The following is a 26,461-nucleotide window of genomic DNA, read 5'->3' on the forward strand; positions in this document are numbered from 1 at the left end:
AGAAGGAGTGGATAGGACCATGGTTAGGACATACCAGGAGGAGCAGCCTCAGGACTGGGGTACCACAGCATGTGGGGGAAGATGAGGGAGAAGGAGGGGTCCGCAATCATGTCTTTTTCAATCAGGTGACTGGCTACTGGTCTTAGTGATTGACGATAGGAAAATAGCAGGGGAAGGTTCTGGAAGTGAGGAAGAACCCATGTAGACGATGAAGTTCAGTTGTGCCCATGTTGAGTTTGAGGGACCTGAGAGGTTTCTAGGAGATGCTTGGATAAGCGGGTCCGAGGTGCAGGCTGGACAGAGATTTGGGGCATCATTAACCAACCAGTCATTGTCAAAGCAGAGGGAAGAAATGGTCCCACCTGTCAGCATGCCTGGATGGAAGAGGAAGGGAAGGGGGCAGGGATGGCAGCTGAGAGACCTCAGCATTTGAAAGTGGGCAAGATAGCAGAAAGGGTCCAGAAATGAGCCTGAAGCAGAGCAGGTTAGGGAAAAGGAAATGGAGGATCTTTGAGCCGAGGGCAGAAGAGTGCCAGGATGGGCATGGTGGACAGCGCCGGCATTGGCTGGGGTGGGTCAAGAGATGCCATCAGTGACCCTGGAGGGGTGACCGTCTGTGGGGACACGCTTGCTCAGTGTGCACTCCAGAGTCGGCAACGCCAAGGTGAGGCTGACAGCAACTATCCATGGAGGGGTGTGCCCATTGGCATTTAGCTCTGGCTGGGGGAGGAGTTCTAGAGAATGGTACTTTGATGGTCCTACAAGAGAGGATTTGCCCAGGGACTCCAGTGAAGACATGGAGGGAAGGGTCCCCAGAGGCCTGGGCAGTGAGGCCTTGGCCTCAGGGGGAGGAGGAGGGTCCCTCGGTCCAAGAAGAGGGATAGGATTTGGGAAGGGCTCCAGATAGGCATTTCCCTAAGAATAAGAGGACCAGCCCTGTGGGTGTGGGGAGAGCTCTAAGGATCACCTTGGAGTTTGAAGCCACATCATGGAGTTGGAGTGGCAGGAGAAGGAGCCAGTAGGAAACAGTGACTAGTGGGCTCTTTACTGGGGCCCCAGAGCAGGGTCACCAACTCAGAGACACCTGGCAGATGACTGCTCTGCCTCTCCCCCACCTGGACCCCCACTTTGGCAAGTGGCACCGACAAGCCACAGTGGAGGACCTTTCTCCTGGCCATTCCTGAAGCAAAAGCAGGGCGAGGCCACACCAGCCGCTCCACCCTTCATCCCCTCTGCTTCATCTCTGGCTCCTGCATCCTCACCCACTGCACTGGCCACACTGGCCTCCGCTCCTCCTCACCCGGCTTCCCACACCCTAACACTCATGTCCCTGAGTCTTGGCTCAGCTTGCCTCCATGAGGCCCACCCCGATGACCCCATTTACAATTCCAACCCTCACCAACCAGCACCCCCAGTCCTCGTTCCTGCCCTGCTGGTCTTGCCCATGTCTTATCCTTACCACCACCAAACTGTGTTTTTTTTTTTTTTTTTAGATTTTATTTATTTACTCATGAGAGACACACAGAGGGAGAGAGAGACAGAAAAACATAGACAGAGTGAGAAGTAGGCTCCATGCAGGGAGCCCGATGTGGGACTTGATCCCTGGTCTCTAGGATCAGACCCTGGGCTGAAGGCGGTGCTAAACCGCTGAGCCACCCGGGCTGCCCCAAACTGTCTTTATGTCAAAACCCATCATGTGTCCGTCAGGCTCTCAGCTCAACTGGAAGCCCCAGAGGGCAGAGAATTGAACTCGTATCATTCCCTGATGCATCCCAAATGCCTAGACTTGCTCCTGGCAGGGGTAGACAATCAAAATTCGTTTCATGAAGAGGGAATTGAAGGTAAAGTGTTTTTCATCATGACCGTCAACCCTGCAGGGAACATAAGGGCATTTATTTCCAATAATTGACTGGCTAGAGGAGAGCGGGAAGGAATATGTTATGGTCACCCGTGTGTCAGCCACTTGGCGATCATTCATTCATTGGATTCTCATGTCAGCCGCAGCCACAGAGAGGAATATTCACTGAGCAAGTTTACTGATGGCAGTTGAGTCTCCTGAGGTCACACACCAGGGCCAGGCTCAGACCTGCGTCTCTCAAATACAGACCCCATGCTCCGTGCGCTAGACCGCGGTGGTCCTAGGTCCAGGCCATGGTGAAGCCCTCCCCGGTCTGGGGGGTGTCCTGCAGGCTCTAACTTTTCTGCAGGGCATATTAAGGGTGGTGCTCTCAACACACATGCAGAGGACGTGCCGGTTCTCGATGGCCCTTAACGAAGCCCAGCCTGTAGCAAACCCGCTTCCTCGGCGGATCGCGCCTGTAATTACAGCTTGTGGAAGTCGGGCCTTGGAGTCACGTGGCAGCCCGCGTCCCTCCTGCTGACTCTAATTAAACCAGCAACAGCATCTGCGCCTCGGTCCTGGCCAAGAATGAAGAGATGTGGCTCTTGCTGGAAACGGGCCCCCTTCACATTCCCACGTGCTCCCTGGGGCCGGGGACCACACGCCAGCCGTGTCTAGAATGTTGACCCGCCAGCAGGGCCTCGCCCCGGCCGGTCTCAGCCGGCTCAGAGCCCCTGAAAATGTGAAAGTAATCACAGTCTCATGGGAGCACAAACTGGGGCCCTTCCCTCTGGCTCCCTGGCTGCGGGAATTGCTTAGACTATTCTATGTTAGAGGCGCTTCTTCTAGCAGGGCCAGGGCTGGGTGCCTTGTGGTGGAAAGAGTTACCAAAGTGCTCACGTAGGGGCTCTACCCATTAGGTGGGGCCAGTCATTTTGCAGCCGTGGTAGGGAAGAGGGGTGCCCAGGGTTTGGCCCTATGACCAATGGGACCCACATTGATGAGGGCTCCAGGACAGGGCTTCCCTCACGCTTCTGGGCTCGGCACAGGATCGAGTCTACGAGTGTCTGGCAATGGTAACACGCAGGCTGAATAATGAGTAGATATCATTTCATTTACCTTCATGATGCTTTTATGAAGAGGGTAAGATTACTGTGCCCATTTTACAGAGGAGGAAATGAAGGCCCAAGGGAGACTCAGTCACTTGCTCAAGGTCACACAACTAATGAGGAGGCAAAGCTAGCATCCAGGCCCAGGTCTCTTCAACGCTGGGATCAGAACCCAAGAGGTTTGACTCTAGAGTCTCCTTGTGGCCTCAGGCCTGTATCATCTCCATGAAGGCCAGTGTCTTGACTAATTATCTCTCCAACATGTTTATGAGCACCACCTGTGACTGGGTGCCTGGCACCATACTGAACTCTGCGTGCCCCTATTGCATGGTCGTTCTAGAGCAGTTGACAGGCAAACAAGAACACCATGTGGGATGGAGCATAGCATCTTGAGGGTGTGCAGGACCCCCTGCCCTCCCGGGAACAGGGGTTAAGAGTACTCGGCATCCATTGCCCATGTGCCCAGAACTGTGCTAAGCCCTTTCGATGTTTGCTGTCTTGGAATTTGACACTTATTCTATGCAATTTCCCAATTCGAGTGGTGATTCTGATACTTCCGTGAAACAGGCATGTGAAGTGTTTGGCAATAATTGGAGGTAGGTGCATGATTACTTGTATTTCTGTTATAAAATATCCCAAACACTCAGTAAAGGACAGAGAATAATATAATGCAATGGTTTCTCCCCTGGACTACCAGTAGGTTGTGAAGTCAGGTCAAGAGATTGCAGGCAAGCATTTTGAACAGGCAAGTTTTGACTAGAACAGGGTAGAATGGAAACTGTCCGCCCTGGCACATACAAGAAGAGCCACGAGCATGAATGTCCTTCACGAACATTTTTTCAGGCCCCTGTGTGTGTGTGGGCATGTGTTCGGATCTAAAAAATGTCTTTCTTACTATAGATCATGGTCCAAAATACTTGAAAGTCATTGATACAACGAATACTGTTGTATTCCCTATTCGTTTTTAACAGATATTAATATCTTGCCATATGTGCTTCAGTTCTTTTCCCAAGAAACACATGTTATAGATAGAATTAAAACGATGCTGGCCTTGCCTGCCTCTCCCCTCTCCTTCCCTCACCTCTCCTGAGCCAATGGATGATGGACAAGGCTCTGATCAGTTCTTCCCCCAACCGGTCCAGCTTCTCTGGGGTGAGCCAGGGTGAGGTTAGCCCCACTGGGATCAGCTGAAAGAATGGCTCAGATGGGAAGGGGTGCTTCCTGGTTGTGGCCACACCTCGAATTCTAATCGCAGGTCCTGTATGCTTGGAAATGTTTCGGAAAACGGTTTAAACATGCCAGGGTGTCTTGATAAGCCTGTTGCATTGTTGACACAAGAGCCTGGAAATATATAAACACGCATCACAGGACCAAGCAAGGGCCCAAGGGTCTGGACCTCACACCTGAGAGACTGCATCTCTGACCTGCTGCTGCCTCTTGTCTTCAGAAATGGGGAAAGAGTCCTGGGGGAAGCAGGTGGTTCCAGAATGCCCAGATGCAGAGAGCAGGAATGTGGGGACAGGGAAGGAAGGAGGGAAGGGAGAGACAGAGAGAGAGAGAGGGAAAGCAAGCAAGCTAGCTAGCTCCACGTGGACACGTATCCCCAGAGAGCCGAGAACCTTCCCTGACCACTCTGTAGAAACTAGCCCCTGCCCTATCCCTGTCAACCGCCTCTATTTCTCTTGGTAGCACGTGGACCCTGGTAAACTGTACAGTTATTTGCTCCTTTCCCACCTCCGCCCGTCAGAACATGAGGCCATGAGAGCAGGAAGCTATGGCAGCAGGTGCCCTGCTGTTTCCCAGGCCCACACGCAGCTGGCTGGGGACAGCGCGGATGCTCGTCAGTGGAAATGTGTGCAGGAAGCATTTGAATGTTGACGGCCCCAGTCGGTGGATGGAACTGGAGTTAGCTCTCCTAACAAAACCAGATGACAAGCTGGCAAGGGAGTAAAGGGACCAAGCACAATGTGACCTGTACCAACTGGCCCTGGTGGCTCGGACTTATTGAGCACCTACTGAGTGCAAGGCACCGCTCCAAAGCGGTGTACTTGACCCATGTTCGCCCTTTTGGTCCTCACTGTGTCCCAACATGGAGGGTGCTCTGTTGTGTCAGTTTCCTAGGCACAGCCACCTGCTGGAGGTCACACAGCTAGGACAAGTGGAGCTGAGATTCAAACCCGGGGAAGCCTGGCTGGCTCCAGCACCCCTGTGCTTCACACCACATCCCACCACTTCCCAGAGAGAAACTTCTAGACCAAGGGTTTCAGGGATAACTGAATCCAGCCTTTTAGAATCTGACTGAGCATTTCCTTTTTTTCTTTTCTTTTTCTTTTCTTTTTTCTTTCTTTCTTTCTTTTTTTTTTTCTTTTAAGCAATTTGAGGAAAGTCAAGGCCGCTCCAGTAGCAAAACGGCCTTTTACCAGGCGCTGCAGAACTCACTAGGTGGTGAGGACGCAGACGCAGGTGTCCGGGCGGCTGCCACGTGGTACTACTCCCTGGAGCATTCCACTGACGACTACGCCTCCTTCTCCCGGGCCCTGGAGAACGCCACCCGGTAAGCAGGAGAGGGTGCAGGTTCCCGGGGCCACACGGGTGCTGGCCACAGTGAGGCTCAGGTCACAGATGCACACTGGCCTGTGCCGGGAAGGGATGATGGCCTGAGGGGCGTTGAGACCCCCCCCCCCTGCCTGGCTTGGTCTCCCCACCCGAGAATCTGTGGTTTCCAATCACAGAGTCACTAACTCAGAATAAAACTGGGACCTTGGGGACCAGAAAGGTTTTAGTTTTCCCTTGAACAGAGAGCTGTTTGTAATCATACAGACGACAGCTATTCCTAGAGGCCCAGCCCCAGACTGGACTCTAAGAGCTCGCAGATGTCCAAGTTCTGGACCCTGAGAGCCTCATACCCCAGCGAGGACTGGCTCAGATCTGAGCTGTTGAGAGAGCTCAGGGTTTGACGTTTGAATGTAGGTTTGAGGTTCAGAAACCTACATTCGTGCCCCAACTTTGGCTTTGAAGACACCTGTGCCCGGGTGCAAGGGCTGAAGTGTGAGGGAGGGCAAGTAACCAAGGAAGGCTTCACCGAGGAAGCGGACTCCAGTCCCTCTCACTTAGCTCAGGCCCTCATTGCCTCCCAGCCAGGCTCAGACAGTGGCCTCCCTGCCTCCACCTGGCTGCCAGGGTGTGACTCTTCCCCATAGGTCTGATCCCACCCCTGGCCTGCTCACCATCCTTCCTCTTCATGAGAGGAAGCCTGGCTGCCTCATGTGCCCTTCCAGACCCCAGTGGCTGGCCCCACCCCACCTTAGAGACCTTCCCAGAAACACTCCAGCTGCCCTCCAGACTCAACAAAGGAGCTCGCTCATCTTGAGATGAGCCAGAAAAGAGGGGTGCACAGTCCCTCCTCACTGAGGGACCTCCACAGCTGATAGCAACCGCAGTTGTTACAAAATCCCTCTGGGGTGAGTCCCCTGGGCCTCATTTCTCAGATGAGGGGAAGGATGGTCAAGGAGATGCGGGGACCACTGGCTGGGATCCAGAACCTGATGGGCTCCAGGCCGCCTGAGGTCTGTGGTTCTGACAAGGCCTGGCGCCTCCTACAGCTCACAGCTTGAGCAGCAGCCCACGCACGACCCGCCGTTGCAAGCTGGTGCTTCTGAAATGTGTTCCCGTCACCCCTAGACAGGGAACAAATGTGGAGCTTTGGGAATCTAGAACAGGGATCTCATCCTCCTCACTATTGACATTCCAGGTAGATAATTCCTTGTGGTGGGGTCCGTCCTGGGCATTGTCAGATGTTCAGCAACACTCCTGGTCCCTACCCCCTTAGACGCCAGTAAGAACCTTTTCCTCTCCAGCTGTGATAACCATTGTCAAATGTCCACTGCAGGTGGGGGTGTCCTCAGTTGAGAGCCATTGGTCTAAAGGCATCATATGCATGAAATATCCTGGAGGGTATTTCCTCTGCCTTCCTTCACAATGTACAATCATTTTATGTCCTGCGCCACGGTACATTGCAATTATTTTACTAGAAAGTGTTTTGCTCCCGAATCTTTGAAATTGATGTTCTGGGAAGATGCTTGCCTCCACGGGTCTCTTGTGTGATCTGGGCTGGCCATAAACCAGCAGAGCCAGCTGTGGTGAGAGGGACACTAGGCAGAGCAAGGAGTTTGTGTTCTCTGCAGGCCCGTGCGGAGGGGCCTGGTGGTCCGGGAGACCCTCGCCTGGAAGAAGCATATACCCGGGACAGTTGTCTCTAGAACTATGCATAACAAAACTCCCTCCTCTGTCCTCATTTGACCAGAGATTACTTTATCACCTGTCCTGTAATCGACATGGCCAGCCACTGGGCAAGGAGAGCCCGAGGAAATGTCTTCATGTACCATGCTCCCGAAAGCTATGACCACCGCAGGTAAGGTGGCTGCGTGGCCACAGCGGGTGTTGGCAGGCGAAGGGCATCAAGCAGGGCTCCATGTGAATTCTGTGACCCTCAGGGAGGCAGAGGACAGAGGACAGGACTGAGGTCCAAGTGCTGGCTCAGTGACATTGGACTTGGTCTGTAGTGTCTGAGAAATGGGTGAATAGTGATAGCCACCCCCTCTCACAGTATTGTTGGGAGGGCGGGCAAAATAGCAGATAGAGGGGGCGCTTTGGCATTCGAACATTAGCTGTTAATGGATTGACCTGGCTTGGGGAGGAGGCTTCTTTATTAATCCTACATATTTACACCTCCGAAACCCGAGCACTTCGCTTCACTTAGGAAAATGGCTTTTTCAAAGTATAAAAGGTTGTTTTTTTTTGTTTTTTTGGGTTTTTTTGGCAACAAAAGGAAAGTTTTGTTGACCTCTAATCTATACACCATCCCTACTTCCAAAATACACTCTATGTACTTTACGATAAGTCTCAGGTGCAAAATCATAATCACAATGGAAATAGAAATAATAAGCAAGTGAAAGAGAGCCCATGATAAGCAAAGGAGCAACCAGAGGGCACAGAAGGTAGCTCTGTTTATTCCAGAAGCCAAGGACAAGAGTAAAAATAAAGAACAATGGAAACAGAGAGGCTGGGTGGTGGGGGACACATCTGATGTCTGCCAGGGGGAGAGCAGGGCCAGGAGGGTAGTGGGGCGGATGGATGTCAGGGCATTAGAGAGGACTGTGGGATCATGTGCTCTACTTTGTCATGACCTTCCAGTCCTGAGCCAGGCCCCTTCCCAGCCGGGCCAGCGACTTCCCATATAATCTGGTGTGACTCCCATAAATCCCATCAGATTAGTTACTTCGGATTGGAGCTTCTTTGGCAAGACCTAATGCCCGGCCAAGGGTGGAAGATTATGTGGTGTCCTGATGGTTAAGCATGCTTAGATTACAGAAGGTCAGGGGTCAGGTCTCCAAAAGATGCCAGAGCTGTTTCCCTTGTTTCTGAGACTGGAAGCCAGGCCTGTTGTGTTGAGCAAGACTATCAATCCCCTACATGTATGGTCTGTTTTTCGGGCAACAGGGAGATGGGTGTGAGAATGCCAACTTTAGAGCCCTACCGCCTGCAGGCTGTGCAGAGTTGGGCAGGCTCCTTTGCCTCTCTGATCCTCAGTCTCCTCATCTCCTAAACGAGGATAATAGTTTCCCTTGGCAGGGTTGGCATTAATAATATCTGGCACATAAATTATCTGGCTGTTACAGGGCTTTAGCCTGTGTTACTCTGCAATGGCATCAAGGGAACTCTGGCAAACATATATAACCTCTCATTATATTTGGGCTACTCCCTATAATGGGCTGAATATGCCTAAGATGCCACATCCCAACCCTGGGGATCTATAAATGTTACCAATAAGGGGGCTTTGTGGATGTGATTACATTAAAGACCTTGACCCGGGAAGATTCTCCTGGTGGGCCCTTTATGCAATCACAAGTGTTTCTACAAGAGAGAGGCTGGGGAAGATACTTAAAAGTAGGGGAAGGCCACAAGACCATGGAGGCAGACATTGGAGTGATGCACCTGTAAGCCAAGAAACACCAGCCAAGAATCCACCAAACTCCATCAGATTCCGCAGAAGAATCTACAAGAGCTGCAGGAGCAAGAAATGGCCTCTCCCATAGAGTCTCCAGATGGAGCACGGCCCTATCAACACCTTGGTTTAGGCTTCAGGAAACCGATCTGGGGCTTCTGGCCCCCAGAAGTGTGAGATAGTAAATATCTGTTGTTTGAAGCCACCAAGTTTGTGGTAGTTTGTTACAGCAGCTATAGCAAACTAAGACAGTCCTTAAGGCATTCTAGTGCCCCTCAGCACTCATTATTTACCTGGTTCCCCCTGATGGACTAATCAATTCATATAACACTTGCAAGAACAAAAAATCTAGAACCCTAGTGAGGTTGGCAGGCTTGAAATGGTCATTGCTATGGGACAGTTGAAGAGTCTGGGGCTCGAGGAGTTCCATGTGATTTCCCCAAGGACGAGCAACAGTTAGTTGTAGAGCAATGACCCACTCACACCTTCTCTGAACCCCCAAACTCTCTTTCCACTAAACCTTACAATCTTTCTGTCTCTCTGCTTAGAACTATTTATAATTCTAACCCCATTCACTTCCCAGATTCAAGCAACTGTCCCCACATTGTCAGAAGGAAAATAAGTGACAGGTGAAGGTTCTGGTAAGAAGGTATTTGGAGAGAAGGGACAGTGAAGAGAGCAATGGTTTGGGTGGAGATGAAAGGAGCCCTAGTCACCCAGTGGCACCCACTGCCCAGAGGCTCGGCATGGGGAGTTGTTCGTAGAACAAGCCTCAGCCTTGTATCCCGAATGCCAGGGCTCCCAGGATTTGCACCCAGCACAGGATTCTGGTTCTCCCCCTTCCTCCCTTTTAAGGCACAGATTACAACAGGTCTGAAGCTCTTGCAGTAAGTCCCTCAAAAGCCTTAAAAACTGTTCACATGCTGGTGGCCTCCACAGTATACAGTGGCAAACCCAGAAAGGCATCTCTCTGCTCCCTGAGGACAAGAATGATCAAAGCAAAACAAGACAGAAGGATCCATGTGATTCCAGCCAGGATCAATAATGCTTTCACCCCACCCGTATTAGTCTCCTGGGGCTGCCGTAGCGACCTACCCCATGCCTGGTGGTTTAGAGCAACAGGAATGAATTGTCTCACAGTTCTGGAGGCCAGAAGTCTGAAATCAAGGTGTCAGCAGGGTCATGCTCCCTGTGTAGGCTCTAGGGAAGGTTCTGTTCCAGGCCGTTCTCCTAGCTTCTGGTAGCCTGTGGCACTCCTTGGCTTGTGGATGGCCATCTTCCCTCTGTGTCTGTGTCCACATCTCCCCCTTTCATCCCAACACCAGTCATATTGGATTGAGGCCCACCCTAAGCCCTCATTTTAACTTATTTTTAAAGAAGGCCATGTTCTGAGGTCCCAAGGTTAGAGCTCCAGCATATTTTTTTTAAGGGATACCATTCAACCCATAGCATTGCCCTTCTCTCTAAAGTAAGAGTCCTGCTGGTGAGGCTCCTGTGTGCGGCAAGGGCCCAGAGTGGTCTGTCTCAGACCTGGGAATAGAGTGGTCCTCGGAAGTGGGCTCCTGGAACATTCTCCAAATCATGTGTCCAGTCTCTCATGGCTGGTTTGGGTTTCTCTGCTGCTGAAGAGCATCCTTGCACTCCTCCGGGGCTCCACAGACACGGCTCCATTGTGCTGATGCAGGGTCCCCACCACCCCCACTGCCCCCACCGCCCCATGAAAAGAAGCCACACTCATGAGCCAGACCCTCCCAAAGTGCCTCTTGGGTCCTCACAGTTGCTGTGCCTGAGGACCCAAGGACCCTCCTGGCACAGAGTAGCAGGTGCTCAGAAAGTCATGCTGAAGCCAATCCAACCACCTCATATGGCAGGTGAGGAATGAATCCTTTCCACTCTGCTTTGGAGGCTCCTTGGGGATCAGTTTTGCCATCTACAAAATGGGAACAAGGGAGGTAGGCGAGATCAGGAACACTAATTCGTCACTGGGCTCAGTGGCACCCTGGCCCGAGGGCCGTGGCAGGTGGAGAGCAACATCCTCTATACCTTAGAGCCTGAGCTCCAAGTAAAGCATCGAGTTTATGAAGCCGCACTAAGTTCAGTCACCGGCAAGTGACTTGCATCTGTCACAATCTACCAGTTGGGAGGACAGTGATGCTCAGAGGCACTCAGACATTTCTCAGGCAGAGCTGTTGCTATGTGTTTGGAGGCAGGAGGTATCCTGGAGACAGCAGACTCTCTGGGCCAACTAACTCAGTTAGAAACCCAACGCAAGTCACTTAGCCTCCTTGGTGACCCCGTTTCTTTGCCCAGCATGATAATGGCACCTGCTTCGGAGGGTCACTGTGATAATGAATTTGCACACAGAATGAGGTCTGGCAAACTGAAAGCACTGAGGTCATCCTATTATCCGGGCCCTTCAGAGCGCCTTCTTGACAGCCCTTTGTGTCTATGGCATCTCCCCCACCACCGTCATGGGAAGATGCCATCCACATAGTAGACGCTGAAACCAATGAATGAATCATGGAAACTAGCCCATTTAATCGTTGGCAAGTGTATCCTTTTTGCCTGAAAAGACGTCTCTCTCACTCTTCCTTGGAGCTGTCACACCTCTCATTTATTTCTGGCTCAAACCTACGGACTTAAAATATATGTGCCTGCCGTACATTTTCAGCCATCTGTCTTGTAGCTCCATTTCTGTGAGCATATATTAGCTTTCCTGGCATAGCAAGTGCACAAAAACGCAATAAATTACCACTTTCTTAAGACTCTTGTTAATTGATCCCAGCATAGATAGCATGGTCCTGTCACTGCACCTGGACTCTAGATGAGATTTTCATCCTTGAGATTGAGGGCCAGCGTCTGCAAGGAAAGGGTAGGTGGAGTGGATGGGAGAGGATACAAAGACACTAAAACCTGTAGTGTGCGAGAAGGTTCCATTTTAAGGGTTAGATTCAAAGAATCACAGAATATGGAAGATGGTTTCACCTGACTCCTTCGTTTTATAGATAAAGAGACAAAAAAAGTTTGAGATAAAGGGCCAGTCAGTGGCCATCTAGACCCAAACCTTGTCATTTGCCCTCTCTCCAGTTTTTTTTTTTCTTCTTCAGTTATACCCTTTGAGTGTCTACCATGGCTAAGTCCGCTTACTAGCTGTGTGACCTTGAGTAAGCTGCTTAACCTCTCTGGGCCTCAGTGCATACTCTCTTATACAAGGGGAAAGTAATAGCTCTTGTCCCATAACATGGCTAGAAGGGTTCAGAGGAACAGTGTCTGCATTTAGGGTGTGTGTGTGTGTGTGTGTGTCTGTGTATGGTTGTGTGTATGTGTGCAAGGAATACTGGGCAGCTTTAGTTTCCAAGGCTATTGACATGAGGATAAAACTTACCAGCTTTCTTTTGCTGAACTCTGTTCACTGGAGAGATTTGGGGCCAGTTTCCTCCATGGTTACTACCTGTAGCGCCCTCTGTATCAGGAAAAGGGATTTTCAATGCTGACATAATCCGGGGATTCTCGACCTGGCACTATTGGCATTTTAGGTGGCTAATTATTTGTTGGGACAGGCTATCCTGTGCATTGTGTGTGATGTTTGGCAGTATCTCCAACCTCCATCACTCAATACCAGAAGCACCTCCATAGTTGGAACAGCCAAAAATGTCCCCAGACATGGCCAATGTCTCCCAGGGAGGCAAAATCTCCCTGTGGAAAACCACTGGAGGATTCCACCAAAGTGGAGGTTATTACTAATAGCACCTGAGGGAAGAGGCAGCCCCTTTCCCAGGCTTGTCCCTCATAAGTGCCGGACTCATCCACCCGCACACACTGCCCCTGACCCCGTGGGAGCCCGTCCAGGCAGACCGTGGTGCACCAGGGGAATGGAGCGTGACTGGTGCACCCAGCTGACCTGGAAGGCTGACAGGCCTCTTTCCCCTGTTCACACCCGCAGGGCTGTGAACTTCCCTTCCCAAGTCAGAGGCCAAGGGGGATCTTCAGGCTGGCTCTGTCTCCAGGCACCACTTCCCGAACTCAGCTAGGATGCTTCCCTCCCTGCCAGTCTCCTGCTTTGCCAACTTGTGGATTCTCAGTTGACTTCCTTCTCTTGAACCAGCCCCTTCCAAAGGACAGAGTGGTCCAAGTGTCTTCTCGGGAGGAGCCCTCACTCCATTCTCTGCAGCCCTTGGCCAAAGGACCTCCAGACCTCCTGGCCAGCCCGGGTCTGGGGGACCCTCCCTACAAGCCTATTCTGGGAGCCGGGTCCCAGCAGGTGTGCAAGGGGACACTGAATGACTCTCTGATGTTGCCCGTCCTTAGATAGCTCTACCTAGGTGCACCACTTACTGCATACCTCTGGGCTGGTGACAACCTCTTGAAGCTTCCATTTCCTCATTTAGGTGATGGAGCTAGTAATAACACAACTGTAGGAGTGTGTCAGTATTAAGTAAGGCAGTATGTGCAGACTGCCCAGCTAACTGCCCAGCATAAACTTGGTGCTCGTGTTAGGTGACTTCCAACACTGTTTAATGGGTTATGCTGAAAGAATCCACATTGCAGATGAACAGGTCCCAGAGAAAACAACCACAGAGGAGGTGGTTTCTGGGTACCAGCCACTGAGAGAGGAGCTGTGGCCACTTCAGAGGCCATATGGGGGCCCTTCATCATAAGATCCCTGATGCCAGTTCAGAGTTTCCATGGAAATTCACTGTGGGGCTGTGTGTGGGCTGTCGTGCTTGAATTGTGTGCTGCGGTCAAGGCCTTGTTTCAAAGTCCTTAGTTCCAGAGTCCCGAGATATCATTCCCACACTTTAACAGTGCAGAAGGCAGTTCAGAGAGATGGGTCTTGACTTCTCTTTGAATGGGAATGGGGTAGGGATCTTGGGATTACACATCCATGTAGGATGCCGGACAATTCTTTAACTTGGGGAGAAGCCGTTCAGCCTAATGGAAGAACTCATCCTTTAATGTTAGATCAACTGGGGTTTTGATTCCATCTCTTTCGTTCATTAACTACCTGCATTTGAGCAAGATTTTTTCTCAGTTTCCCCACCTACAAAATGGGTATAGATACATCTACCTCCTAGTATGAAGATTCAAGTCAATGTATGTCAAAAACCTGGCCTATTCTAAATGTTCAATATTAAGGTTACTTTTGCCTCTGGAAAAATAAGACCCTAAGAAGAAAAAAAAAATCAAAATGACTTAAGAGGCAGTAATGTTCTTCCTTTATAAATTGTCCCAACCCTAGAAAACAAAGTCATAAATTCTAGACTCAAGACATTTTGTACGCCACTACATTTGCATGCTAGACATGTGTGTGCATTCCAGAGGCATTTAACATTCCAGATTCAAAATATTATCTTTTTAGTTGACTGTCTTGTTGAGTTTGCTGGAATTAGCAAACCAAAGAAAATATTAAGTGGCTGGATTCTTGAATTGAGTCCATTGGCCTGGCTACATCTGGTGTGATTAACACGATGATTTACCAGTAAAGATGGAGGTAAATCATTTTCTAGAACTGACCCCTCCAACCTGGTGATATCGAAGGGCTGGTGCCATGTGTCCTTTTCAACATGGATTCAACAAATGTTTGCCTGTGACCCAGATCCTAGAGATGGATAGAGAGAGGCTGTCCCCTTGGGGTGAACATTATAATTAGGGGGTGAGACTGATGAACACCTCAGGATGAGGTGCAGAGAACAGACAATGCACTCACAGTAAGCAGAGTAAGTTCAAAAAACTGCCCTATGAAGTGCACATTGGTCTTTTCTTTCTCACTGAAAACAGCTCAATGAAAACCAGGTGTGTTTTTTAATAGAACATAGAATAGGAATCCTGTTGTTCAGTGTGATGATCAGTTGGTTAATCAGAAAAGTCAGTTATGACAAAAACTGATGAGAAAAGGAGAAGGTAGGGATATACCTTAAATATACTACTGTCTCTCGGTGCACAAAAAAGTGGATTCATCTAGTAATCTGTCAGGGCAGGGTGGGAAGCTCGAGTCAGAAAGTGCTCCCTTTGAAATTCTTGCAAAACCGTGAACGTAATGCATGGCCTATGATTTCCAGCTTTGGTTTCTTGAAAATGGGGTACCCACGTGATATTTAATTAATTAAGTTCTATAATTACAAAGACAAATACAACTGGCATAAACAGGTTTGAGACAAACACAGTTGGCTCTTGGTAAACACAGAACTTCCTGGTGAGAAGGAATGCGTCGGGCCTGGAAAATTCAGCCTTTTCTGAGCAGTGGTCTTTATGCTTTATGTGGGAAATAAAATGTCCAAGTTTTGGGGCGCTTGACTGGCTCAGTCAGTAAAGCATGGGACTTTTGATCTTGGGGTCATGAGTTTGAGCCCCACATTGGCTGTAGATTTTATTTTTAAAATAATTTAAAACAAACAAAATGTCCATGTTCACATACCAGGTCCACCGAAAGCTTTGCCTCTACCACAAACCGGCATTATCATTCAGCTTTGCTGGGCTTTGGGAGCTGAAAATATTCAAGTATTTCATTTGGGGCTGAGGAAAGGGTTGTATTACTTAAAGTAAATCAGAGAGCTCCTCTTTTTTTTTTTTTTTAAAGAATACATGCTGAATCTTTTTGCAAAACAAAAGCCATTTGTAAAGTACGCAATTGCCTCCTGATATTTTATAGGCAGAACTAAACTTTTGCATATTAGATTGGCCCCAAGAGAAGCACAGTCCCAGGCTTCTCATTTTAAGTTAGTTAACACTGTCTCAACTCCTTAAAATAAAAAATAAAAAATAAAAATAAAAATAAAAAGCCTGGGAAGCAAATGGATTTCCATTCCTTCTTGCTCCCTCCTGAGTTTCGGAGTTTCCGTTGGAGGAAGTTATTTAGAGATACCAGCTAGAGATAAGAAAGGGAGTATATTTTAATGGGGATGAGGTCAACAAACTTCCTCCTGCAGATAGGACAACGGGGATAGATGTCTGGAAAAACAGGCTCTCATATCAGTGGATCAGATGGGCTGGAGCAGGGAGCCTCTCTACAGCACAAGCCTCTTCAACCTGTGGTCAGTGGTCCTTACAGGAACAACCTACCCCCTGGCTCTCCTCACCTTGAAGGGAGCCCAGCCAGGGTCATTCCCTCTGGGGACACTGCCTAGCTCCTCATGCTCCCTAATCAGCCCCAAATGGTCATGGACTCCACCAGAAGCAGAGCTCAAGTCAGGAGCTTGTCTCTGAAATGTGGCTAGTGGCTGACCAGAATGCAGCCTGGCCTCCCTGCAGCGCACACCAGAGGGATCTCAGATGATGAGGATGGCCAAACAGGAAGGCTGGGGAGCATGATGTAAACAGAACTAACCTGCCGCCTGCCCTGGACAAATGCAGCAAGCCCATGATATCTCAATTCAAGTCTTTCTCCCCACGCCACTCCAGGGATGATTCTAGAAGAAACACAGCTTGCAGCTCACTTGCTTAGAAGCCGCCGATGTCCCCCCCCATCTCCTTGAAGATGTGGCCTTCGATTCCTCCGGCCTTGGTACTCACACCTTCCACAGAACCCGAGCTGAAGGACCTGCGGGACCTGCAGTGTAGTCAACCCCAAACTCGGGGATTCCCTGGACCAGGAAAAATCCCAATTTTACTTTTCAGTGTGATGCGCTTCTCAGGACAATAGACAAGACCCAGAGCTTTGGGAATCTGTTACCTACTGCAGGGGGTCCCTGCCCTGCCACACTTCCCTGGCTTTGCTCATAGAAGCCACCCCATGACTCCCCTCAAAAAGCCCTTCCCCGCCTCACCCACTCCCTAAACCTCTACTTGTTTTTCAAGGTGCAGGTCAACCCTGAGGATTTCCTCTCTCTGTCTTTCCCTGAACTCCTCTTCATGCCTTTCCCTGAAACAGGTGGCATCGCTTCTCTCTCTCTTCTTGTAGGTGTTGTAAATAATCTCACCCTTTGATATCTATCTATCCTACATCTTTAAAAAATGAAAAAATATCAGCTTCTCTGCATTGCCTGTTAGACCGAGAGCCGTGCCAGATGGCTGGCTTACACCTCTCTTCTCCCCAGCACCTGTTCAGAGCACCACACGCAGCAGGCCCTGGGCACACATGGCTTGGTAGGGTCTTGCTCTGACTGTCCAGTGTGTTGGCCCTATCCTCACTGAGCTGTATTCAAACACACACACACACACACACACACACACACACACAAAGTCATCCCCGAGACACGTGGCTGGTCAACTCTTCCCGGCTCAACATAGCATCACCAGCATCAGCAACAATAGCTCTTCCTGGGATAACAATTTGTCATTTTTAGAGGAATTTCCATTCATAACAGTTGAGGACCATCCAGGGATGCTATGTGGAAGGCTGAACAGAGGTGATCAGACCCTGTTTACAGACAGGAAAACCAAGAATGGGGTTGGAGCTGACTCAGGCAGGGAGCTCTCATCATCCCCATGTCCACCTGTGACGATGAGGAGATCCAGACCCGGCCACAGCCTGGGACGAGTGAGTAGCTGTCAGCTGAGGGAAAGGTTGACTGGAGTGTTCTTACCAAAGACGGCAAGTGACAACTAAAAGCTAAGTAACACCAGCTTGACCACATGCCCACGTGACCACCACAGGTCTGAATGTACGTGATCACCCCCAGCACAGAACAAAGAAGCCAAATCGACACGTGTGAACTATGAGCCCCAACCTGCCAGCACCGCGGCCAGTCAGCTACCAAATTTCTCCCTTTACCTTGTCCATCCCTGGAGTGTTCTTTGTCGTCTCGCTCTGCTGACACTGAATCCAAATGCCCTGGAACTCTCTCAGCTGGGGCCCAGGGTCCTCTGATCCCACATGCTGTCTTCCACTGGCTCACACTGTCTGCCCTTCCTCCAAATGTCTGCCTTAAACTGCTCAAAATAACTCCAGCATCCTGATAAAGATCAGCCCTGCTAGGGAAAAAAACAAAGCAGAGGTCCTCGTACACAACAGGCTCTCAGATTAAACAGATGGGATGGGCTGGAAGGACAGGCCTTCTCCCAAAAGCAGTGCTCTGTGACCTGCTGGGGTCTCTGTGACAGCTGGCGGTGACCCACACCCATTCACAAGAGCTATCTTTCCCCAAACCCCATGCTCCATGATGTCACCTTGGTAGTTTGAAATTCTCTGTGGCAGGAAAACTTACACCACGGAAATTGGCAAAAGGCAATTGTTTTATTTATTTATTTATTTATTTATTTATTTATTTATTTATTTATGACAAATAGGAACAGAGGGAGAGGGAGAGAAAGAGAGAATCTCAAGCAGACTCCCTGCCCACTGTGGAGCCCATCGTGGGGCTCGAGCTCCCGACCCTGAGTTCATGACCTGAACCTAAGTCAAGAGTCGGACGCTTCACCGACTGGGCCTCCCAGGCTCCCCAGAATGATGATATTAACAGGCACAGATCTTCTTGAGAATGTGAGAAAAGCTCTGAAGGCTCTCCCAAGAAAGTGTCGATACGCAGTGTCACACCATTTCACATACAAGTTCCCATATAACTCTTGGCCCTCTGGAACCCTGCAATGGAACTCTCGGATTACAGTCTCCCTGTTCATAAGTTTTCGGGTGTTTCTCACAGGTGACAAGGAAAAAGGAATGCTTGTATGAGCTGGAAGCTGAGTGAGAGATTTGACATGTTTTATGGCTACACCTCGCTCGCTGTTTGGAACCATGAGTGTGTCACTCTTGTACACATGAGAACACCGAGGCCCAAGAAGACTATGCATCTTGTCCAAGACTTAACAGATACTGAGATCGAGCTAGGGTTTGGACTCTGTTCACCACAGCATTTCTTTCTTTGGGAGAAATGGCAGACAAGACCACTGTTGTAGACAGAACGGTGGCCCCTCAAAAGGTTCCTGTCCTAACCCCCCAAGCCCGCAATGAAGGGACAGGTTACCTTATGTGGCAAAGGGACTTGGCACATGTGGTTCAGACTCGAGATGGGGGATTATTCAGGATTATCCAGGGGGGCCCAACCTAAGGACATGAGTCCTTCAAAGTGTCAGAGGGAGGGAGAGAAGTGTGTCAGAGCCCCGGCGTGCTGGCTTTGAGGGCAGAGGAGGGGAGCCACCAACAGTAGCCTCCGGGAGTGGGCCACGGCCTTCAGCTCACACGTTTCTGGGGAGGAAAGGGGAACCTGGATCCTCCACGTCAAGGAACCGAGTTCTATCATAACCCATGAGTGGAGGCGCATTCTCCCTCCAGAAGGCACAGCATCTGCTCACACCTGGATTTTAGCCCAGGGAGACCTTTGAACTCCGGAAACTGTGAAATAGTATGTTTGGGTTGATATGAGCCATTTTGTGGTCGTTTCTGAGGGCAGCAGTGGAAAACTCATGTGGTCACTTTCCCTGAAAACTCTGAGCGGAGGGCCACCTTCGAACTCCACACGGCTGAGCAAGGAGCAAGGCCTGGGGTTGGGGGGTGGGCAGAGGAAGGAGACCAGGCTGCCCTGGATCCCCCGCAGCCCCCGAGGGGTGGGGTGAGGCCGGGGGCTCCGCCGGCCTTGGGATCACACACCTGGCGTGGGTCTGGCGTCGCCGCTTCCTGGTGTGGGGCCTTGGCAAGAAAATGGCCTCTCTGAGCCCCCCTCCTCCAGCATAAATTCTCTACGGATCCCTCCAAGAATATCTACTCTCAGGCCCCAGAGATAACCGTGGTGAAGGGGGCTTGTCAGTCACACAGTGCGGGTCCATGAGGGCTGATTTTTATTGCCCCTGTGACTTCTATCTTCCTGTCGTTTTGTGTTCTGTGTTCCTTTTCCCTCTGAGTCTTACAACATCCCTGAGAAGCCGGGTCACTAGTCCTTTTAAGTGATCCTCGCCCTCTGCCCACAGCTAAGCAGAGAACAAGATGTAGGGTCTGGGGGACTCAGCTCTGGATCCTTTAGGCTCTTGTCTGGGCCTGACCACAGATACTTCTGGCAAACCGGACATAAGACTTAGTTCTTCGGGTGCCAGGAGGTACAAATTTCAATGCCACTGCCACTTCTTGCTCTGCTTTCAGAAATAAAGTATAAACCTTCCCTAAATGGATGCAGGGTGCCTGACACTGGTTGCAAAGAGATGCCACCATCTGTGATTGAAATTCCCCTCCTAACCCGGTGCCTTTAGTCCTGTTTATCTCCCACCGTCTCCCATTCCTTCTACGATACCTCCCAGCGTGGAGCCGTGTCGACGCACAATAACCATCCTAATACCCTAATACCTAATAGGCACTTAGGAAAAGCACTCGTAACCAGCTTGCACATGCCGTGGCTGCTTCAGCCCAGTGTTTCATGATGAATGAACTAAGACCTCAGTCAAGTGACTCATCTAGGGTTATGCCAGCAGTGAGTGACTGAGCTGACTCAGCCTCATGACTTAGGCCCAGGCCTCTCCCTCTATGCCCTGTTGACAGTCATATGTGTGCCTGGTGATCATGCTTATGGTCTCAGGAGGGATTTTGGCCCCTGTGCCCCTCAGAAGTCCAGCTAGCCTGTGCCCTTTCCCAGCACCTTGGTGTCTCTGCTGGCTGTCCCAGCACAGACGAGAACCCCTGGGGAGCCCCTGGCCCAAGACACTGCTGTTAGCCTGATGACAGTTGATTACATGGGAAGTAGAAGGATGGACGAGAAAGGGCACTCCCCTTACCTTATGAGCACCTGCTACATACATTCACCGTCTTATTCTTGTCTTCGTGATGACCAGAAGCCATTATTTAATTAGGTACCTGCTGCACAGGTGGCGAAGCAGGGAATCAGGGAGGCCACATAGCTTGCCAGAGGTCACCAGCTTGTAAATGGACCTCTCCACTAAGACCCGGATGGTGCCTCTGGGCTGGGCGCCTCCCATTAAGTCACACCCTTAGCCGTGCTCCTGATCCCACCCCCCTGTACACCTCTGGGTAAGTCAGGAAACCTCTCTGGACTTTGTTGCCCTCGTCTGTATAATTAGAGTTGGATCTTGCCATAAGTTGGGGCCAACCACAAGGTTGGAGAGTGCAGTCTCCACACTAGACCCCGCTCACTTCTGACAGCAAGTGCAAATTCAGGGGTTTCCCCAAACCATCCTCAGGCTTGACCACCCTCTAGAAAGACTCACAGACCTCAGTGAAAGCTGCTATGCTCACGGTTAAAGTTATACAAGAAAAGGATGTGGATTAAGACCAGACAAAGGAAGAGTGGCACAGCAGAGACCCCAAGAGGGTTCTCAACACAGAGCTCCCCAGTCCATTCCCTGTGGACTCAGGAGGGGTTACTATGTTGGCACTGGAGTATGACAGCGGATGCAGAGTAGCACCAGCCAGGGAGGCTCACCCACACCTGGTGGTCAGAGGTTTTATTAGCGCCCTGCTACATAGGCATGACTGATTAGTTGATTGATCGCCCGCGGCTAATCTCAGTCTCCAGACCCACTGATACCATGTGACCCTAAGTCACATGGCCTTTTGGCCTGATCAGCCTCCACTCTAAGGCTCAAGAGTGTGACCACATTTATAGAAAATCCAACAAGCTGAGCCTCTGCCCTAAACAAAGGTATCAGCCACAGGGTGCACAGGCCAGGCTTCTGTTTGGGAAAAGTCAAATTCCTTACTACACAGTTGTGAAGTCCCTTCCAGCTTTTTCACTGTGACACTCCCAGCATTCCTCCTCATGGCCCCCGGGACTCCTGGGCTGGTCCCCCTGGTACCAGCTCCAGCCCAGATCACTCAAACCACTTGTCTGGCCTCTAAGTCCTCATTTCCAACCCCCCTGCCTGCTGCTTACCGGCTATTCAGTTCAATCATAGCATGTGGTTATGGACCAGCAATGATGAGCCGGGCACCAGACTATGTGGATGAATGCCACCCTTGAGCAGGTGTGAGAGTGTAAGTCGTAGGAACAAGGGCTAACACAGAGCAGGGCTCATAACACAGGCTATTTCGACAATGTTCCATCGACAATGCAAGAATCATGGTTGCAATCAAAAGAGCATTCTCCTGGAAAGTTGCTTGTGGGCATTGTTTCCAGGGAGGTAAGTGCTCCACACTGGGGACACCTCAACCAACAGATGTGTCTCGGATCTGCTCCAAGGGGGCCGTTGGATTAAAGGCCAAACCCAATCTCAACTAAGCAAACAAAGCCCTAAACCAGCATCCTAAACGTAAAGAAAGAAAAGTCTTCATTTGGGGAAGAAATATTGGGTTCGGGGCTCGTTTGGCTTTTCTAGAAGTTTATTATTCCTTTAACATTTGCTTCTTCTTATTTCCACATGTTTCCTCAGCCTGGAATTGCTGGCAGATGTTCAGTATGCCTTCGGGCTTCCCTTCTATCCTGTCTACGAGGGGCAGTTTACTCTGGAGGAGAAGAGCCTGTCGTTGAAAATCATGCAGTTCTTTTCCAACTTTGTCCGATCTGGGTGAGTGGACGTGTGTGCCCGCTGCCACCCTCTCTCCTGCCTCCCTCCCTCTGAACACAGAGGCCACATGTTGTGTTGATGGACTCACCCTATCCCCCTCTTAGAAGCTGCGGTCACCTGCCACCGGTCTCCCTGTCCTGAGCCCCCTCTTCTGGCCCAAGTGACCTCTGTGTAGATTCAGCTCGGCAAAGGCAGGCTCCTGCCACACACCCCTTCATTCAGCCCCATTCGCTGGCTCTGGATCAGGTTCCCTGAACCTCAGTGCTACAAACGTGAGGGCAGGAAAGTCTTTGTGGTGAGGGCGTCCTGTGTATCCCTGGCTGTTCAGCAGCTTCTCTGGTCTCCACCCACTAGATGCCAGTAGCACCTCACTCCAGGTGTAAGAACAAAATATCTCAGATGGTGCCAGATGCCCCCCAGGAAGCACAATCACCCCAAGTTGAGACCATGGTCTTAGATGATAGAATTCAGTTAAAACATCCAAGAAAAAGTCATCATGTTTCATCCGTAACCTACTGACAGTCGGAATTATAAAATCCAACCATAATTAAAAGCAGCACAAAGGGACACCTGGGTGGCTCAGCGGTTGAGCATCTGCCTTTGGCTCAGATCATGATCCCAGGGTCCTGGGATTGAGTCCCTTATCAGGCTCCCTGTGAGGAGCCTGCTTCTCCCTCTGCCTGTGTCTCTGCTTCTCTCTGTGTCTCTCATGAATAAATAAATAAAATCTTTAAAAAATAAAAATTAAAAAAAAATAAAGGCAGGGCAAAGTAGAACTTTATATAGTTGGTTGTAGGAATTGCATGGAAAGACATTTCTTTTCATTCAGATTTAGAAAATGTTTCATTGGGGAAGTGACATCGAAGCAGGGGCTCTGAAGGACAACAGGATATTCAGACCCAAGGTGCCAAGCAGAAGGTGCCTAGGAGGGGAGGGTATAAGCAAAGGCACCTTTGGGCGGAAGGGATGAGAAATGTACCTTGCTTGGTGAATGTCAGGAGGTCAGGGTGGGGGGTGGGCATTGGGAGGTGGGCCTGGTGGCAGACGTGGAGGGGCACCTGGGCGTGACAGGTTATGGCATCCACTTCATAGGGAAGATGGCTTATGGGGGCAGGCCAGTGTGCCTGGCTCGGGGCCCCACCTTCCTGCCCAGGTCTTGGACAAATGAAGGCACTCCAGGCACTGGCTGATAAAAGGCTACCAGGATAGAAGGGGACACGGTGGCCTCATAAGCATTCAAGAGCCAGAAGGGCAACGTGTGCTCCTGAGGAATGCTTCTGAGTCATGACCTCCTGTCTTTCCTCTTCCAGAAATGGGCCTTTCTACCTGTAATGGTGTGTAATGGAAACAGGTTAGAACACAGCCCAGGAAATGAGATCGGGCAGGTCCAAACCCTGCTTGGCTGCCTAAAGATGCGTGACGACCTTAGACACCAAGCCCAAGTGGAAAGTGATCCCAAGTGATAAAAGGAAAGACATGTTTCTTTCTTGGATGTTTCCTTCTTGTTTTCCCAGAAATCCCAACTACCCGCATGAGTTCTCAAGGAAAGCCTCTGAGCTCGCAGCCCCCTGGCCTGACTTCATCCCGCGCGCTGGCGGGGAGAGCTACAAGGAGTTCAGTGTCCTGCTCCCCAATCGCCAGGGCCTGAAAAGCACTGACTGCTCCTTCTGGGCCAAGTACATCCAGTCTCTGAAGGCGGCGGCAGGTGGGGAAGCAGGAGCGGCGGGGAGGCTAGGCAGTAGGTGGACAGGTGGGCAGTTTGGCCGTAGCATCTAATGCACTCAGTGGCTCCAGGACGTTCAGCCCAGGCCTGGGTTGAAAGTCCTGGAGCCACTGAGTCATGGAAAGTCATCAGCATGGCCCTTCTTCATGAAGAGCTCCCAGTCTGGGGACCTCCTGCTCTGATGGGGGGCCTGGAGGGGAAAATGAGAGAGAGAGAGGCATGGGGCAAGGAGGACCCCAGGGCCCCAGGAGTGGGATGTCTAGCCAGGAGAGAAGTGGGCTAATATCACCTTTTATGAGCACTTCCTACAGAGTAAGCGTTAAGGAGAGGCATTGAGTCATACTGAGGGCACTGGGAATACAGAATAATACAATGCCCTTAAGAAGCTTCCGGTAGAGGGAGAAAGTGAGTGATGTAACCTAGCAAATGACCCTCAGCTGTCCCTGCCCAGTGGAAGTCTGTGCCCAAGCCAGTGGGAGCCCAGCGGAGGGAGGGTCTGAGAAGACTTCCGGGGAGGTGAATGGCAGGGCTGAAGGTTTTCAGAATGACAGGAGTGCAACATTTAGCAGGAATGTGACCTTGCCCAACATGTTTGAGACAATCAACACTGCATTTAGCCTCCAAGGCCAAGTGGCACTCTGTTGAACCCAAGTCCTATTGTACCCTTATGATGCCCCGAGAGCCTGGTGATGAACCTGGTGCCTGACCTCTGGAAATGCCCCTCTGTTGAGCATTCACAGGGAAGGTCCTTCAGAGGCTGGGGTCTCTTAGGGCCAGAGGGGAAGAGATGAGGGAGGAGTCCTGAACCACCTGGATGAGCCTCGCCCCTCCTCTTTCAGATGAAGCCAAACAAGAGCTGTCAGCAGAAAGTGAAGAGGACGACGAGCCAGCTGACTCCGGGCTGATAGGAGAGCCAGGCTCCAAGAGCTACAGCAAGTGACCATCTCCTAAGACCCTCCTGCCCAGCCTGCCAGCCCCACCTCAGCCTGCCACCAAGGGCATCTTATTCTCTAAAATAGCCACTAATTTTCAATAAAGTGCATGCAGTAAACCATCGGTGACTCAGATTTGTAAATTCAAGACAGTCCTTGGGAAACAACGAACTACATCTCTTTTTAAAAAATGATTTTATTTATTTATTTGAGAGAGAGAGAGAGAGAGAGAGAGAGAACACAGAGGCAGAGGGAGAGGGACAAGCAGACTCCGTGCTAAGCATTGGGGCTCCATCCCAGGACTCTGGGATCATGACCTGAGCTGAAGGCAGACACAACCAACTGAGCCATCCAGGCACCCCAACACCAAACTATGCCTTAATAACCTTCCTGAGGCTTGAATCCCAGGTTGCTGTTTCCTTCCAATCAACATCTACGGAAAATTCTGTGTACACCAGGCCCTATGCTGATTGCCAGGGAGGCAGAGATCCTGCCCTCTAGCTGGAGAGAAAGGCAGGTGAACAGACGTGAACAGTAACACAAGAAATGGGGATGCATTGAGGGAAGGCCCCAGAATGATGCAGTACCACCTGCATGTTAGAAAGGATCCTCTTGTGAAGGTTCCAGAATAGAGGTGGGAGACCAACGAGGCTGGTGCAATATTCAAAGAAAGACAATGAGGTCTGAATCCAGGAGATGAGGGGAGAGGTTGGTGAAGGCCAACCTCTTTTGAAGGATTCTTTATTATTTATTATTATTTATTTATGATAGTCACACAGAGAGAAAGAGAGAGGCAGAGTGTGTCTGTGCAGAGTGTGTCTGTGCAGAGACACAGGCAGAGGGGGAAGCAGGCTCCATGCACCGGGACCCCGACGTGGGATTCGATCCCAGGTCTCCAGGATCGCGCCCTGAGCCAAAGGCAGGTGCTAAACCGCTGCGCCACCCAGGGATCCTGGAGGATTCTTTTGAAGCAGAATTGATAGGACTTGATTGAATGTGAGAGGGAGTTGGGGCAAGGAGATAGAATTATTATCCCAATTATGGTTTCTTTGGGTTCCCAGAGGAGCAACAGATTTGATCATTTACTCCCTTAAGGGACATACTTATGAAGGCAAATCTGTTTAAAACTCTCTCTCTCAATCACACACACACACACACACACACACACACACACACACACACACTGAACCCAAAGTAAAAGCAGATGGAGCCAATTAACAGTCTCTGTCATTTATACGGCATGTCAGAAGATATGTTTACACACATCACCTGATTTGAGCACAGACTAAACTCAGGGATGGTTCTGGTTCATATGTTGGGACCATCACCCCCACTTGCAGATGTGGAAGGTGAGTCTCAGAAAGGCTTGTGATGTGCTGTTACTCATACTGGAAGGAGGGGGAGAATTGGAGTTCAACTCAGGTCTTCTGATTTCTCTATTTCTTTGCACGTCCTGGGCTTCGGATGGGTCTA

At 50.4% G+C, this 26,461-nt stretch overlaps 2 protein-coding genes across 2 annotated transcripts in view; one reads left to right on the forward strand and one right to left on the reverse strand.

Annotated features, from left to right (window-relative positions):
- The window catches only part of SLA (Src like adaptor), an 87,356-nt gene extending 69,580 nt beyond the window's left edge, over nt 1–17,776 (reverse strand). Inside the window, exon 1 of the mRNA XM_055313868.1 lies at nt 17,664–17,776. The gene's annotated coding sequence lies outside the window, so the exon portion shown is untranslated. The remainder of the gene's footprint in view (nt 1–17,663) is intronic.
- The window catches only part of TG (thyroglobulin), a 247,711-nt gene extending 222,630 nt beyond the window's left edge, over nt 1–25,081 (forward strand). The window contains exons 45-49 of the mRNA XM_055313866.1: nt 5,322–5,503; nt 7,253–7,360; nt 22,199–22,333; nt 23,848–24,038; nt 24,896–25,081. Of these exons, the coding sequence (XP_055169841.1) occupies nt 5,322–5,503; nt 7,253–7,360; nt 22,199–22,333; nt 23,848–24,038; nt 24,896–24,996 (717 nt within the window). The 3' untranslated portion in view covers nt 24,997–25,081. The remainder of the gene's footprint in view (nt 1–5,321; nt 5,504–7,252; nt 7,361–22,198; nt 22,334–23,847; nt 24,039–24,895) is intronic.
- Nucleotides 25,082–26,461: the final 1,380 nt, after the last annotated feature.

This window comes from Nyctereutes procyonoides, unplaced genomic scaffold (assembly GCF_905146905.1).
Source record: "Nyctereutes procyonoides isolate TBG_1078 unplaced genomic scaffold, NYPRO_anot_genome, whole genome shotgun sequence".
NCBI lineage: Eukaryota > Metazoa > Chordata > Mammalia > Carnivora > Canidae > Nyctereutes > Nyctereutes procyonoides.